General features: G+C 29.4%; 3 protein-coding genes across 4 annotated transcripts; 2 read left to right on the plus strand and 1 right to left on the minus strand.

Moving 5' to 3' along the window:
- Positions 1-2,422: 2,422 nt before the first annotated feature.
- LOC130894876 (zinc finger protein 271-like) lies at positions 2,423-6,555 on the minus strand. 2 transcript variants are annotated; one of them, XM_057801895.1, is made up of 3 exons: positions 5,958-6,555; positions 5,043-5,347; positions 2,423-4,840 (listed from the first exon to the last, which is right to left on the minus strand). In XM_057801895.1, exons 2-3 carry the CDS (start codon positions 5,344-5,346, stop codon positions 2,940-2,942), a joined length of 2,205 nt encoding a protein of 734 aa, XP_057657878.1. In that variant the 5' UTR covers position 5,347; positions 5,958-6,555; the 3' UTR covers positions 2,423-2,939. The 2 variants fall into 2 exon arrangements, with proteins under 2 accessions (XP_057657878.1, XP_057657877.1); XM_057801894.1 differs by having other exon boundaries at positions 5,043-6,555.
- Positions 6,395-13,264, plus strand: LOC130895829 (zinc finger protein 91-like). The gene is made up of 5 exons (XM_057803379.1): positions 6,395-7,047; positions 8,059-9,676; positions 10,177-10,199; positions 10,515-10,859; positions 11,621-13,264. The coding sequence occupies exons 1-5, from the start codon at positions 6,681-6,683 to the stop codon at positions 12,802-12,804; spliced, it is 3,537 nt and encodes a 1,178-aa protein (XP_057659362.1). The 5' UTR covers positions 6,395-6,680; the 3' UTR covers positions 12,805-13,264.
- A 410-nt stretch (positions 13,265-13,674) lies between these two features.
- On the plus strand, positions 13,675-15,801 carry LOC130894877 (zinc finger protein OZF-like). The gene is made up of 2 exons (XM_057801896.1): positions 13,675-14,213; positions 14,465-15,801. The coding sequence occupies exons 1-2, from the start codon at positions 13,934-13,936 to the stop codon at positions 15,736-15,738; spliced, it is 1,554 nt and encodes a 517-aa protein (XP_057657879.1). The 5' UTR covers positions 13,675-13,933; the 3' UTR covers positions 15,739-15,801.
- Positions 15,802-16,088: the final 287 nt, after the last annotated feature.

Raw genomic sequence — 16,088 nt, forward strand, 5'->3', positions numbered from 1 at the left:
AAGTTATGGACGAACTTTTCAAAAATTCCTTATTAAATAATAAAGCTTCATTTATTTTTATTACAAACAGTTTAGATAAAAATATTTTGAGTAAATATTTTATTCATAAAGTGATTATTATAAATGAAGAATATAAAAAACTACACGAAATAAGAAGAAGTATGAAAAAGATCAAGACACTAAAAGTCGTGTGGGAAGAACAAATACCATTTATAATCAATTCCAACGAAGGTATTCACATGGATATTATCAAAATAATTGCATCTAATATGAATTTGTTAATCAAATATATCAAAATAGAACAAATTCCCAATTCGAATTCAGTTCATCCGGAATTTTTGATAAATAAAGGTGATTTATACGCTTTACCTGTCGCTATAGCTTCGAGGAAATTCGATATAACCACACGTTTCATCGAAGACAACTTAATTTACGCTGTTCCGAATATAATGAAAACCAAAGAATGGAAAGTATTTTATTTGGAGTTCGAGAACATTGTTTGGTGTTATTTTATCGGATCAATGTTGTTAACTTGGACGTTATTTAAGTTTATAGTACGTCTAATGGCGCCCGATAAAAATATTTGCGTTCTAACAGTTATGTTCGGAGTGATGTTCGAGGGCTTAGCTCAAGTCACTGCGAAAAGTGTATCGTTCACAGTGCTGCTATTCCATTTAACAATATTCGGTTTGCTCATCACGACTAGTTATAAAACTAAAATGTTCGATTTGATACGTAGTGATGGTTCTTCTCAATTAATAAAAGAACCGCAGGATATTTTGAAATATAATTTCAAATTAGGATTTCCCTCTGAAGAATTACTAATTGATACGTTAAAAAACGGCGAATCGATTCCAAAGTTATTGTTTCATAAAAATATGATCGTTATTTGTGGTGGCTATGCGTCGTGTTCTAACAGAACGGCTTTTCAAAAAGATATAACTATTCGTAGATATAGAAGGGGTATACGATATCTTATACCGAAAGTTTTTCTCGATAATAACGGTAAATCGTTGTTGAATATAATAGGAACTGAAATTTCTATGACCTTATATTTCGGTATGTGTTTTCAAAAAGGTCACCCATTGTTTGAACGATTCAACAGAAAGATTATGATTTTAAAAGAAAATGGATTTGTCAATTACTTTTACCGTAAAATTGAAGGAAACTACGAGAAAGCTATGGCTTTAATTCAATTCGAAAGGAACGTTAAATACAATGATTTGAGTTTACATAGTTTGAAGACAACGTTTTTTGTTTACTTGTCAGGTTTGTTGATATCTTTTATAGTATTTATCGCCGAATTGAAACGGATTTTGTAAAATAATAACAAAATACATATAAATACTTACGTCTAATAATATTGAACTTTACTTTAAGTGGATGTTTAATCATTAGAAAAAGTCAATGCGAATCAAAACAAACGAACGAACTTATCTTATTGACGTATGTCATAAACTAGTAATCGCCATATTTATGTTATTATCACTTTTGTTTTGAATTGTATATTTATACTATTTTCTTCAGTTTGCTTCGTTTTTATTTGTGAGTGAATTCGCAATCCCGTGACACAAAATTTGATTTGAATTATGAGGTTACCGAACACTACAAATTTAAAACCCTCGAATCGGATGGTTTTTTTGTTTATAATATATAATTTTTATTAAAGAAAATTCATTTAGCCACGGTTATTTATTCGAATAAGCAGTATAATTTCCACGTGAGAATTAATTGATACTTTTGATCCTTTTTCATTAGATAATATATTAGTTCACAGTATAGAGCACGTCAAACTTTATATCTATGACTTTTTTTTGGAAACATCTGCTTTTTAGAGCTAAAAACATGTTGTTTTGTGATGAATATATGCTTAATCTTAATTCTTTCGGTAGCTAATATGACAAGAAATTCGAAAAAAACAATTGTCCGACGAATATACGGGGTTAAGATAAGATATAATGTTCTTGCATCAACTATTGCAAATATTTTGATGGCGGCTTATTTGGGATAACTTGGCGGAAACTACAACATGAATGCTTCCAACTTTTCATCAATTGTAAGATATTCGATTGGAGTGTAGACCTCTAAACAATTTTCTACAAAAATGTCAAATATTGCTCTTATTGGGGCAAGCTTATCCAAACGTTTCCTTTGCTATAGACTTTCGTTGTTATCAAATCAAAATAGCAGAGAGAAGGTTTTTGGATTTCCCCAAAATCAGGTATATTGGGTAGGATAAATTTTGTTGTATACTACTTGGTCATTAAGAAGGTTACATGGAATTCCCTGGGTCAGGTATCGGTCAGTCAGATGTGTCGAAGTAGAAGGTTCAGTCTCAATATCAGACACAGTGGGCTTTGAAGCAGTCCATACCCAATCAGGTACCTTTATATTTATTAACAAAGATAAGGTTGAAATAAAAATTACGATAAAAGTAATAATGTTTGAATATATTAAAATTATTCGAGACAATGCTAAACACATATTAGTACAAAATAAAATCGAATAGTAGTTGCACCAAAAAAATGAGTGAAATGCTTAAATTTTTTTATCTGTTAGAGAAATTGTCTAAATGCCTGTCAATAAATGATGATAATATCAAAACAAAATATTAAACACATAAATAGATATCAAATATCCGTTTTTGTTTTTTTACACACCTGATTGATTCAGTTAACAGTTTGGAGGTTATGTTTTTTTAACAAAATGACAATACGCAGTTTTACTAAATGACTCCAAGTTTTTTATCATTTCTTTGTAGAAAAACTGACAAACAATCCTTCTACATCCATGTCCTTTCCCCCCAGTTTATGGTTATGTATAAGGTTTCAAATTTATGATTTAATCTGAATGTCTTTTATCCTGTCAAGTTTGAAAAACTACTTTTCAATGAAAAAATTTTCCATTACATTTCACATTAAAACGTTTCCAAACAAATGTCACACGTGAATGGTATTTTCTTCGGTGTGACTGCGTAGATGAGTATTCAAATTACTTTTCTGGGAAAAAGTTTTCGGACAAATGTCACATTTGAATGGCTTTTCTTTTGAGTGGCTACGCAGATGTGTCATTAAACTAGCTTTCCATGTAAAGTCTTCCAAGCAAATGTCGCATTTGAACGGCTTTTCCCCTGTGTGAATACGCATATGCACTTTCAGGTGAATTTTAAGCGAAAAAGTATTTAAACAAATGTCACACTTGAACGGCTTTTCTCCTGTGTGAATGCGCGAATGTGAATTCAAATTATTTTTCTGCGAAAAAGTTTTCAAACAAACGTCGCATTTGAATGGCTTTTCACCCGAATGGATACGATAATGTGCGTTTAAATTATTTTTTTGTGAAAAAGTTTTCAAACAAATCTCACATTTGAATGGTTTTTCTCCAGCGTGGCTACGTAAATGTACATTCAAATTACCTATCAATGAAAACGTTTTAAAACAAATGTCACACTGGAATGGTTTTTCCCCTGCGTGGCTACGCAAATGTGCATCCAAATTACTTTTCCTTGAAAAAGTTTTCGAGCAAATGTCACATTTAAACGGCTTCTCTCCTGTGTGACTACGGAAATGTGTGTTCAAATTACTTTTCTGTGAAAAAGTTTTCAAACAAACGTCGCATTTGTACGGCTTTTCGTTCGTGTGACTTTGCATATGTGTCATCAAACTGGTTTTCCATGTGAAATATTCCAAACAAATGTCGCACTTGAATGGCTTTTCTCCTGTGTGAATACGCATATGTACTTTCAAATGAATTTTAAGTGAAAATGTTTTGAAGCAAATGTCACATTTGAAAGGCTTCTCTCCTGCGTGGGTACGAAAATGTGCATTCAAATTGCTTTTCCGTGAAAAATGTTTCAAACAAACGTCACATTTAAACGGTTTTTCTCCTGTGTGACTACGTAAGTGCGCATTCAAATCACGTTTCAGTGGAAAAGTTTTCAGACAAAAATCACATTTGAAAGAACTTTGTCTTTGGTGGATACGTAAGTGTGCATGTAAATTACTTTTTTGTGAAAAACTTTTTAAGCAAACATCACATTTAAACAGCTTCTCCTTAGCGTGGACAAGCAAATGTGTATTTAAATTACATTTGTTTTCAAAAATTTTCAAACAAATGTCACATTTAATCAGTTTTCCTTCTGTTAGTTTACCCAAATGTGCATTCAAATTAGTTTTTTGGGAAAAAGATCTCAAACAAATGTCACATTTGAATGGTTTCTCTCCTGTATGACTACGTGAATGTGCATTTAAATTAGTTTTTTGAGTAAAAGTTTTCAGACAAACGTCACATTTGTATGGTTTTTCACCCGCGTGGCTACGAAAATGTACGTTCAAATTACCTTTCAACGAAAAAGTTTTCAAACAAATGTCACATTTGAATGGTTTTTCTCCAGCATGTATACGGAAATGTGCATTCAGATTACTTCTCCTTGAAAAACTTTTAGAACAAACCACACATTTAAAAGTCTTTTCTTCTCGTCGGATACGCAAATGTCTATTCAAATCACCCCTCTTCAACTTCTGAATGTCATCTAAACTCAACTTTAAATTATCAGTAAATCTGATATCTTGTAATTCTGGTTTTATATCATCTATTTCAATTTTCACATTTTCATCAAGATTTTTGAATATGGAAAGGTCAGTTCCTTGCTTTTCATTATAACTTATTTTTTTCTGGTGAAATTTCTTTTTATATAGTAATTTCTTTTGTTTCATACAATGATTTGCAGAAAAATGGCAAAAGAATTCAATTTGATGTAAATATAAATTTCCACAAAACATACAGATCACAATACCAGAAATAGTATTTGGTTTTAGATGTTTCCCACTTTTAAGCAGTCCTGTAACGGAAATTAAAGATTTTTCGCCAATCCATAGTTGTACAAATCACAAAAATGTTTCTATATAACACTAAAAATTACAATTCTTATAAACTGTTAAAAATTTGTAGATATTATTTACAATTTTTTATGATATTTTGCTTATATAAAAACCTTGAGATATGGAAATGTAAAAATATAACCAACAATAATTTCAACTCACCTCTTGATTTAGTTGGTCTTCTATGATTCCGTTTTTTACCTTTAAATTTATTTCGAATTTTAGGTATAACCTTACGAGAACTGTCCTTTTCTGTTTTAGTAACAACCGTAGATTCTCCAAATATTTGAACTGTGCTTAATTCATCATTTACTTCTTTTTTAATATGACGCATATTAATTGTATTTACATTAGAAAAATCATGGATAGACACTTCCTCACTCAATTCTTGTTTAACATTAATATTCCAAACAAAATCATTTTGGAAAGTATCTACTTCCTTAACGGTGTTTTGCTCCGTATCCATTCTTTCGGCGTTATATCCAATTATTAATTAATTATAAGTTATTTAAACAAAACATGTAAGCAAATCGTAGTAAATATTGAACAGTCAATTCTTCTTCTATTTCTGTTTCATAGTATAAACACAGAACATACCTTAAGTATGTTATATAAATGCCTATTTAAATCATAGAGATATTACAGATTGGTAATATCTCTATCGATTTAAATATTAGAAACCATATGTCTTATAGAAGAAAGATTATTTTTTGAAAATAAAAATATTTCAAGTTGCTGGATAAGATTATTACTTCAATAATTCACAGACAACTTAATTTGAATTCATCAGAATATTTCGAAAGTATGGAAATTTTCCATTACAGAATTTCATTTTATTTCTATAATTTATAGAATTCTGCAAGTAATTAATATCAAAAAATATATTTGGAACATCATATATTGCCGTATAATGGTAATTGATATATATTGATGTAATAAAACCATAGATAAATTATATATTTATATTGTGGCTAAATTATCTAGCTCAAACAGGTACAAAAAGAGAAGATTTAGGAAACTGCTTTTACTAAAGGGAAAATAACTTTTGATATTAAAACTGAACATAATTGTAAATACCTATAATATTTTGTTACCAAAAAAGCACCACTTGTTATCTAATGACATCGTATCACTTAACACAAACAAGAAATACTACGAAGAAGAAATTGATGTATAACATCATAATACTAACGTTTTACCATATATGTAATACTGACATTGACAACTTGCAAATTGTCAATGTCAAGTAATATTTTCGTGCGAAATATGTTCAATCCTCAATTTTTACTTGTTTTTTGAAACCAATTTTTATCACAAGATACCCAAAATCAATGCTATTTATCAAGAAAAGAATTTAAATTATTCACCTATATCGACATTAAAACAGATAGTTTATCTTATATAGCAATAAAGGACCAAACGTGAAAGAAAATGAAACCATAGCGCGCCATCTATTTATAATAGTTTTACAGTCGCCCAGATAAAGTTTTCGACGACGTATAATACATGAAGTGCCTGCAGAGAAAATATGTAATAGTTTTACTTGATCTATGGCAAAACTAGCCTCTTTTATATAAAGACCGAAGTCCACACTAAAAGTAAATTGTAATAAGTGTAGCAAAATGTATTAAGCAAACATTTATGTACAACAGTAGAAAAAATTCTATAATTATAATAGAAAATCATATTCAAACTTATGTATAACGGCATCCTATTATAATTTATAAAACCAATATCCACATAGTAAACATTTTTGGATGTGGTAATCTATTTTTAATTAAAAGTGAATTTATCTGTACAATGGAAGTAAAACAAGAGGCTTACGATCCTTTAATTGCTGAGCTAAAATATGAGACACAGGAATATCTTATGCAGAATGAAATTGTTGAAAACGGGTTGATAAATCAACAAAACGAAAAAAAAAATGAGGAATTGATAACGATAAAAGAAGAGAATAATATTGAAGATCTGTGGATGAATCAGGATGATTACCAAATAAGTAATGTAACCATAAAAGAGGAACTGCTTTCAATAAAACAAGAAAATGATAATATACAAATTGATTATTCGAAACCACACAACTATAAAAGTGAATCTAATGAGAAGTTTCATATTTACAGAACTAATAATAAAGCTTTTCGAAAAAATATGACCAAGTTCAGTAAAGGTATGTATGTATATCAAATCATAAATTGTGAACAATGTAGTAGAAATATGTATCATATATGCAATTTTTCTTAAATTACTTTAATTTCGGTAAAAATTTCAAAACTTGTCATCTTTATGTGCATCATAATTATCTTTTCTGATATTGTAAATCCGACTAAAAGATTTTTGAACTAAATTTGCTGCCCTGGGCTACACTCTAATCAGCCTGCCAAATCCACTATTGGTCAGGGTTAAAACTCATTAAAAAATGTAAATTAATCATATTTGTATATTAAACATAACATAATAAAATAAAACTCAACAATCTGGTATACAGGGTGTTCTGGTACTTGATGCAAAAAATTTGGAGTGAGTAGGTGACGTGAAAATAATACTGTGACATAAAAAAATTCTCATACGACTCCTCGTTTCTGAGTTATAAGCCTTTAAAGCTAAAGAATTTGTAACTTTTACAGGGATAACCTGTACAATCTAAATATAGCACCACTACACACTTCTGGAGTCTATGGAGAATATTTATTTGAACTTGAAAGAGAATTCCAAAGTTCTGCCTCATAGCGTCACAATTAAATGGGAATTAATAAAACTGTGGGTGGTGTGGGGCAGGCTTCTCTGGAATCGACGTCCCCATTCAGGGATTCTATCGGCGAGGGACGTTGTACCTTATAATGAAAAGAGAATATCTATTTCTGGAAGTTTGATCTCTATCGTAGGTCAAACCAGAGAGTATGAATGTCAAACAACCACTGCCGGCTGCACAAGAGAGATGTCTCAATGACAGTTTATATGTGAATAAGAAGTCGTGGACCACCCTGTATAAGAAGAGTTTTTGGAGTGAAAATAGGAAATGAAATATCTGATCTTTTGATGAAAATATTTATATTCTGTCAATATCTCAATTCCTACTAATATCTATAGCTTTGGGTAGATTCGAATTCTATTACTTATTTAATATTTTATTCTCAATTGTTTTGAGACAACCTTGTATATTGAGGTTTATGATTTACAGGAATTTCTAAAAAACACAACTCCATTAAACACAGCATTTTGCCCAATGGTATAATTATTTGTAAATTATGTGGAAATTTCTACACTAAGAAATTTGAATTTTATCATCTTTCAAGACATCTTGTGAAAAAATCACTCTTAAAACGAAGCTACGGTATGAAACAAGGTATTAGTGATAATTTGGAGTATAGAGTAATTGAACCAGCAAATGTTACGTCAATAAATAGTCAAATAAATGATAAATTAAAAGAATTATCCTACGATAACACTGATAATACTATAAAGATAGAAAAACCATTCAAGTGTACAATTTGTTTGAAATCTTTTAGAAAGAAAACCCGTTTGAACGAACACGTGCGCATACACACAGGAGAAAAGCCATTCAAATGTGAACTTTGCTCGAAATTGTTTAAACATAGTGTTAGTTTAACCCGACACATGTTTATACACACCGGTGTGAAACCATTTAAATGTGAAATTTGTTCGAAAGTGTTTGCAGTTAAACGTTATTTGATTGAACACACACGTGTCCACACTGGTGAAAAACCATTCACTTGCCAAGTTTGTTCAAAATCATTCAAAATTAAAACCAATTTAGTCCAGCACATGCGAATTCATACCGGCGAAAAACCATTTAAGTGTGAAATTTGTGCGAAATCGTTTACAGTGAAGAATCATTTGGTTTCACATATTCGTTGTCACACAAATGAAAAACCATTTCAGTGTGAAATTTGCTTGAAAAGTTTTAGAGACAAAAGTAATTTGATATCTCATAGACGATGTCACACCGATGAAAGACGATTTAAATGTGAAATATGTCTGAAATCGTTTAGACAAAAATATTCATTGAATAAACATATGTATTGTCATGAACCAGACAAACGATTCAAATGTGAAATTTGTTCCAAACTGTACATAAATAAAAGTAATTTAGATCGACACGTGCGTTCTCACACAGAAGAAGAACCAATAAAATGTGAGATTTGTCAAAAAAATTTTATACTTGAAAGAAATCTAGTCACTCACATGATCTCCCATACAGTCGAGAAACAATTTGAATGTGAAGTTTGTTTGAAATCTTTTAAACAAAAATCGTTATTAAAAAAACATATGTATTCTCATGGAACAGAAAAGCGATTCAAATGTGAAATTTGTTCTAAATTATTCAAAAATCAAAATAATTTAGACAGACACATGAGTTCGCACACCGAAGAAAAACCATATAAATGCGAAATTTGTTTAAAAGTTTTCATAAGGCTAAGAAATTTAGTCACTCACATGTTGTCCCACACAAACGACAAACAATTTAAATGCGAAATTTGTTTAAAAACTTTCAAACAAAAATCGTTATTAAAAAAGCATATGTATTCTCATGGAACAGAAAAGCGCTTCAAGTGTGAAATTTGTTCCAATTTGTACAAAAATCGAAGTAATTTAAATCATCATATGCGTGTGCATACTGGAGAGAAACTATTCAAATGTGAAATTTGTTTGAAAATTTTCACACGTAAAAGTCATTTAGATACTCACATGCGTAGTCACACTGGCGAAAAACCATTTAAATGTGAATTTTGCTTGAAAGCGTTCAGAGATGTCAGTCAATTGAATAGACATACATTGTTGTTACACTGATAAAAAAATTAAGGAAATGTACAAATACTATTTAGAAGTTATCACACTTTTTAATAAAACAAAACTTATTCACTTACCACCAATTTGTAAATACATATTTACATTATCTTGTGTAGCAATATTTATACATATTATATGTAAATAGAAAAAACAAAATAAATTTTAACTTGAAAACGCATTGTCAACTCGGTTTTTCAAATTTTCAATATATACTGCACTATGGAAACAATGATAAAATTCTAATTGTAATTATCAGAAATACGAACTTTTAATAGTGAATTTCTTTTTCTTTGTGATTATGGGCTAAATCCTTAGAACAGTATCCACCCAGCTAAGTTAACATTTCTGCAATCAACTATATTTAAAAATGTGTCATTATAAAAAGAAGAAGAAAATGGCCTGGAACCCTTTGATTATATTTATATTACAAAGAATTGTTACAACTAAACCAATATAAAATCATAGTATCTAATTAAAAATAATGTAGTAATTTACCGTGCATCAGATTATGTAAGTATCAATAAAAACATATTAAATAAATGCTATAATTTACTTTTACTTTCTCTATGGTATCGTCTAGGCTGCCTGAATTTCAAGGTGCTTGTATTATGATTTTTCTACAAAAACAAGTTGTTGATTTATTGTTGACATAAATAGTGCTATCTCAGACTTTATTCAACATCGAAGAAAATATTAGAGAATTATTTAAATTTATTCTATATTAATGGAAATTCTATTAAATCTGTTTGATTTTTAATATTCGTTTGTTATGGTGATAAATAATTGGATTTAAAAAGTAAATTTTTATGATCTATGCAATGGAAGTGAAACAAGAACCTTACGATCCCTTTTTTGATGAACTAAAACATAATATGGAATATATTATGCTGAATGAAAATGTGTTGATCAATAAACAAAACCAAATAAGTGAGAAACCAACTATAATCAAACAGGAAAATAATGTTGAAGACTTGCGGACGAATCCCGAAGGCTACCAAATAAGTAATGACATAAAAAAAGAGTTAGAGTTAATAAGACAGGAAAATGATGTTAACTCACCAGTTGGCTTTATGCAACCACTTGCAAACTTTAAAAGTGAATCCAATCAAAAGTTTTATGCATCAAATAACAATAAATACCAAGGAAAAGGGTTCAAGAAACTTAGCAAAGGTATGTAAATTTCTTATATATTTAATACAAGTGATGAAGTATTTAACAGTTATTCATAAATATTGAATATTTAAACAGTTTGTTATTAGTTTAACTGAAATTTTTATCTATAAAATTATAAGATGGGAGAAAAGAAATTTTTCCTAGTTATTTAACTCCTCATATACATTGTTAATACATTAATTTAATAGAAGAGAATCTAAATTTGAGGGTTGCTATTAAAAGTTTTAAGGTAGACAAATAATAACGAATATTTATAATTGGATATTTCTTTATTGTTTTTCAAAATATTCCTCCACTAATATCAATACATATTTGCATGCGATTGAACTAATTATCCAAGCATGTTTCCCTCGAAAACATGTGATTTGAACGTGCCAACCACTTCTATAGAAAAACCTTGATCTCGCAATTTATTTTTGATCATTGGGTAACAAACAGGGACTGTAGGGAGGATGGCTCATCGATTCGATGTTTTGAATGTTGATAACTTTTTTGTTCGAACTAAAAGTGAGAGTTCTTCTTAAATGACCAATTCGTAATAGGCCGTCCATTGGAATATTAGTCATGATTTGATTCGTATGAATGTTGTTGCTGACTTATAAGTCATTTCTAATATTTTTTAGGAACAAAAATAAACAAAATTTCGAGGTTATATTCTGATATAATCTTTACTTTGATATCTATATTGAATATTTCTTTATATTTTTATCATAGAACTTTTCGAGATAATCTCGTATAATAAGATCTATTATTTACAGAAACTTTTGCAAAAAGCGACTCTATGAAGCATAGTATTTTGCCCAACGGTATAATCATTTGTAAATTATGTGGAAATTTCTACACTAAGAAATTTGATTTCTTCTGTCATCTGTCAAAACATCTTGTCAAAAAATTGTGTTTAAAGCGAAGTTGTGACATGAATCAGAGTACAAATGATAATTTGGAGTATAGGGTACTTGAACCAACGAATACAATTTCAATATTATTGAAAAATGAATTACAAAATCCATCTAATGATATTGAAAAATCATTCAAGCGTACAAGTTGTTCAAAATCTTTTAGAAAGAAAAACAGTTTGAATGTACATGAGGGAGGAAAACCGTTCAAATGTAATCTTTGCTCGAAATTGTTTAAACATAGTATTAGTTTAACTCAACACATGCTGATTCACACTGGTAAAAAACCATTTAGTTGTGAAATTTGTTCAAAATCCTATGCACACAAAGAATCGTTGGTATATCATTCACGCACACATACGGGGGAAAAACCATATAAATGTGAAATTTGTTCAAAATCGTTTGTTGTTAAAAGTCATTTAACTGAACACGCACGTGTTCACACAGGCGAAAAACCGTTCAGTTGTGAACTTTGTTTGAAAACCTTCAAATTTAAAACTAAGTTGGTCCAACACATACGGATTCATACTGGCGAAAAACCATTCAAATGCGAAATTTGTTCAAAATCATTTCCAGTTAAGGAATATTTAGTTTCACACATTCGATATCATACAAACGAAAAACCTTTTAAATGTGAAATTTGTTCGAAATCGTTTGTGGTTAAAAGTCATTTTACTGCACACACACGTGTTCACACTAGAGAAACACCATTTAGTTGTCAAATTTGTTCGAAATCGTTCAAAATTAATAGCAATTTAGTCCGACACATGCGAATTCATACTGGCGAAAAACCGTTTAAATGCGAGATCTGTTCGAAAACGTTTAGTGCCAAAAAGAATTTAGTGTTACACACTAGAAATCATACAAACGAAAAACCATTCGAATGTGAAGTTTGTTTCAAACTTTTTAGCGATAAAAGTAATTTAGTAACTCATAAACGATCTCACTCTGACGAAAAACCATTTAAATGTGGAGTTTGCTCAAAATCTTTCAAACATAACTTCTCATTGAATAGACATATGGCTTGTCATAAGCAGGAGAAATGATTCCAACGTAAAAGTGGAACGTTATAAAAATCCACATATTCTTCTTCAAACAAACAAAAAACCATTCAATTGATATTTTTCGTTATAAAGGTTCAATGACATTTAACCCTAACCGATATTAGTTCACACTATCAAAAGCACGTTGTATGTATGTATAAAACCGTTTTTAACTCTTCTAATTAAAAATAAAAAACAAGATTTCCATTCCATATTCCAACCTAAACTAACTAGTAAATAAAAAAAATAAAATGTTCTTACTGATCAATCAACTGTTCCCACCATTATTGTACATATTTTTTATTGTAATTTCTTCTAGTAAATAAATTTTTATATATATTATAGATCAATACAAATTATCAAAATTCAATTAATTTACCATTCCTATCATTTTTATGTAGATAATTGTTTCACGTCATATTAGTTTACAAATTTATAATATAAAACTGATAAATTTAACCACGTGCGTTTTCTGTTCTTTTTCGCTAAGGTTATAACTAAAATGTAATAGGCTATACAGCCAAACATTATGAAGTGTAGTGTTGTGGATAGTTTGTTTAAATACAAACTAAGAATTTTTGGAAGCGTTGGTGATATTGATTCCGAATTTAATTACCACTACAACAGTTATAATGCTTAATTTGCATTTTGATAATCAATTTATCGATTTTACCATGGTGACTAGACGATTGCTATTAGGTTTTCTACAGTTAGGCAATCTGAGAAAACAGCTGTTTTATGTCAAACTAACGGCAGTGGAGTATATATTTGATTTTATCTTGTTTTTCTTGGTTTTTTCGGTAGAATAAGTTGTTTCATGGTGTTGAGAGGACATCATAGATACATTTAACATCTCTTTTAGAAACCAAACAGTCAACATCTGAAGACGATAACTTGGTTATCGAAACGCGTAAGACAGTGTATTGTGAGCGGTAATCATTAATTATCCTTTCAAATAAAAGATGGCGTCACCACACCACTGTCTCAGACAACTTATAGAGTTACAGTGGCTAGCTTAGCTATGCAAACTAGGCCATTTTAATAAATGACAAGTAGACTCATGTTAATGTTTATTTATGTCGTGATTTTGTTAAAATAACTTTTTAATTGTTAATGTGATAATCCATACATAATGGAGAAAGATAAAATGGTTTTAAAGGATGAACTAGACATTAAAGAGGAATTTCTCTGTGATATGAATACTGTATTTGATAAAAATCTTGTGGAAAATATTCAAAATATAAATGATAATATGATTAGTATGCATTCTATTAACCAAGAAAAAAGTGAGGACTTTAATACTATTCAAATATTGGTTGATGTTAAATCAGAACAGGATATTATTTCTGATGTTAATACACATCTTAGAAATGAATATTTTAAAGAGATACGAAAACGAAGTAAAATGAGAAGTGAGTAAAACGATTATTTGATTGTTACTTATGTATTTAGTATTTGCATATTTTCTAATTGTGATATGTTTATTTGGCTCATAACCTACAAATATTATGTTTTTGAATGTGCTATTTATGAAGGAAATTCTACAGGTATCATCTACTATAATATCTAGAGTATTTTTATAATTGAAAGATTATTGATTTTGCTGCTACGTTTTTCTATGTAGAATGTACATTTTGAAAAAGCAGTTTTTATTTACTTACAGAAGCATCGAGGAATGGAAAAGTGTGTAGTGGGATAATGATATGTAGATTTTGTGGAAATTTATATACAAAAAAAGAAGAATTTACTAGCCATATCTCAATTAATCACCATATAAAAATAAAGAAAACATATCAAATTAAATTTAACAAGAAAAATAACACAAAAAAATCCATTACTGATCTTAATATATCTAGAAATTTTGATAGAGATGTTAAAGATGAAATTGAAGTAACTGAATATGATTTAAAGGAAGAATTTCGAGGAAGCAGCATATTTGAACTCAATATTAGTGTTAATTCTATTAACAAAAACACTGATTTGAATTTATGCAAATCAGAAAAACGATTCCAATGTGAGATTTGTTCGAAATCCTTTCAAAGATTATTTGATTTAAAAAGACATTCACTTACTCATACAGGAGAAAAGCCATTTGAATGTTACGTTTGTTTGAAACCGTTTTCACGAAAAAGTAATTTGAACCGACATTTTCTTTTTACTCATAAAGTAGAAAAGCCATTGAAATGTGATGTTTGTATGGAATATTTTATTAACGAAGAAGATTTAAACAGACATGAGTGTAAACAAGTAGATGAAAAAACATTCAAATGCAATTTATGTTCGAAATTATTTATATGTAAAGGAAGTTTAATGAGACATCTGTTTCTTCATACAGGAGAAAAACCGTTTAAATGTAACATTTGCATGAAACAGTTTACCAAGAGGGGAGATTTCTACATCCACCTACAGACCCACAATGAAGAAAAACCATTCCGATGTGATATTTGTATGAAATCGTTTTCACTTAAGGGATATTTAAACAAACACTTGCTTATTCACAGAGGAGAAAAACATTTCAAATGTGATATTTGTTTGAAATCATTTTCACAAAAAGCATACATGAAGAGACACTTGTTGAATCACACGGAAGAGAAAAAATTCCGGTGTGATATTTGTTTGAAATCGTTTTCTTGGAGTCAGGATTTAAAGAGGCATTTACTCAGTCACGAAAGTGAAAAACCATTCCGATGTGACATTTGCTTGAAAACATTTGTAAGAAACGATTATTTAGAGACACATTTGTCGAAGCATTCAGGTGAAAAGCCATTCGAATGCTTTATATGTTCAAAATCGTTTTTACGGAATCAGGATTTAAAAAGACATACAATTTGTCATCATGGTGAGAAACCGTTTAAATGTGATGTTTGTTTTAAATCGTTTGTGAGGAATGATTATTTCCAAAGACATTTGTTGAAACATTCGGGGCAAAAGCCTTAAAAATGTGACTTTTGACTTATTGCTTTGATTTATATAGTTAAATAAAATTTAAATGACTCACAATTTATTGGTTTTAATCAATTTTTTTCTAAAATCTTTATTTTTACGAGTTTATAAAAAAAAATCGCACTGAAAAAATTTTATATAGTTTTGGTAGTATGCACAAACGGGTACAAGTGCACGTTCTAAGAAAAATTGCTCTGGTATACCCATTTTGGTCGATATTAAATATAGACTAAGTGATTTTCTTCGCCTAAATAGTGTTATAACTCAAAAAATTTCTTTTATTGTACTATTGGTGCTAGAAAACTAAAAAATCTCATCTCAAATAATTTCATATAAATAGTTGC

This window comes from Diorhabda carinulata, chromosome 6 (assembly GCF_026250575.1).
Source record: "Diorhabda carinulata isolate Delta chromosome 6, icDioCari1.1, whole genome shotgun sequence".
Classification (NCBI taxonomy): domain Eukaryota; kingdom Metazoa; phylum Arthropoda; class Insecta; order Coleoptera; family Chrysomelidae; genus Diorhabda; species Diorhabda carinulata.

Coding starts and splice junctions, on each gene's coding strand:
- LOC130894876 (XM_057801895.1), bottom strand. CDS start 5,346: ATGGATACGGAGCAAAACACCGTTAAGGAAGTAGATACTTTCCAAAAT. Junction 4,841..5,042: donor AAGACCAACTAAATCAAGAG/GTGAGTTGAAAT, acceptor TTTCCGTTACAG/GACTGCTTAAAAGTGGGAAA.
- LOC130895829 (XM_057803379.1), top strand. CDS start 6,681: ATGGAAGTAAAACAAGAGGCTTACGATCCTTTAATTGCTGAGCTAAAA. Junction 9,677..10,176: donor CAATTGAATAGACATACATT/GTTGTTACACTG, acceptor AAAATAATGTAG/TAATTTACCGTGCATCAGAT. Junction 10,860..11,620: donor GTTCAAGAAACTTAGCAAAG/GTATGTAAATTT, acceptor TATTATTTACAG/AAACTTTTGCAAAAAGCGAC.
- LOC130894877 (XM_057801896.1), top strand. CDS start 13,934: ATGGAGAAAGATAAAATGGTTTTAAAGGATGAACTAGACATTAAAGAG. Junction 14,214..14,464: donor AAAACGAAGTAAAATGAGAA/GTGAGTAAAACG, acceptor ATTTACTTACAG/AAGCATCGAGGAATGGAAAA.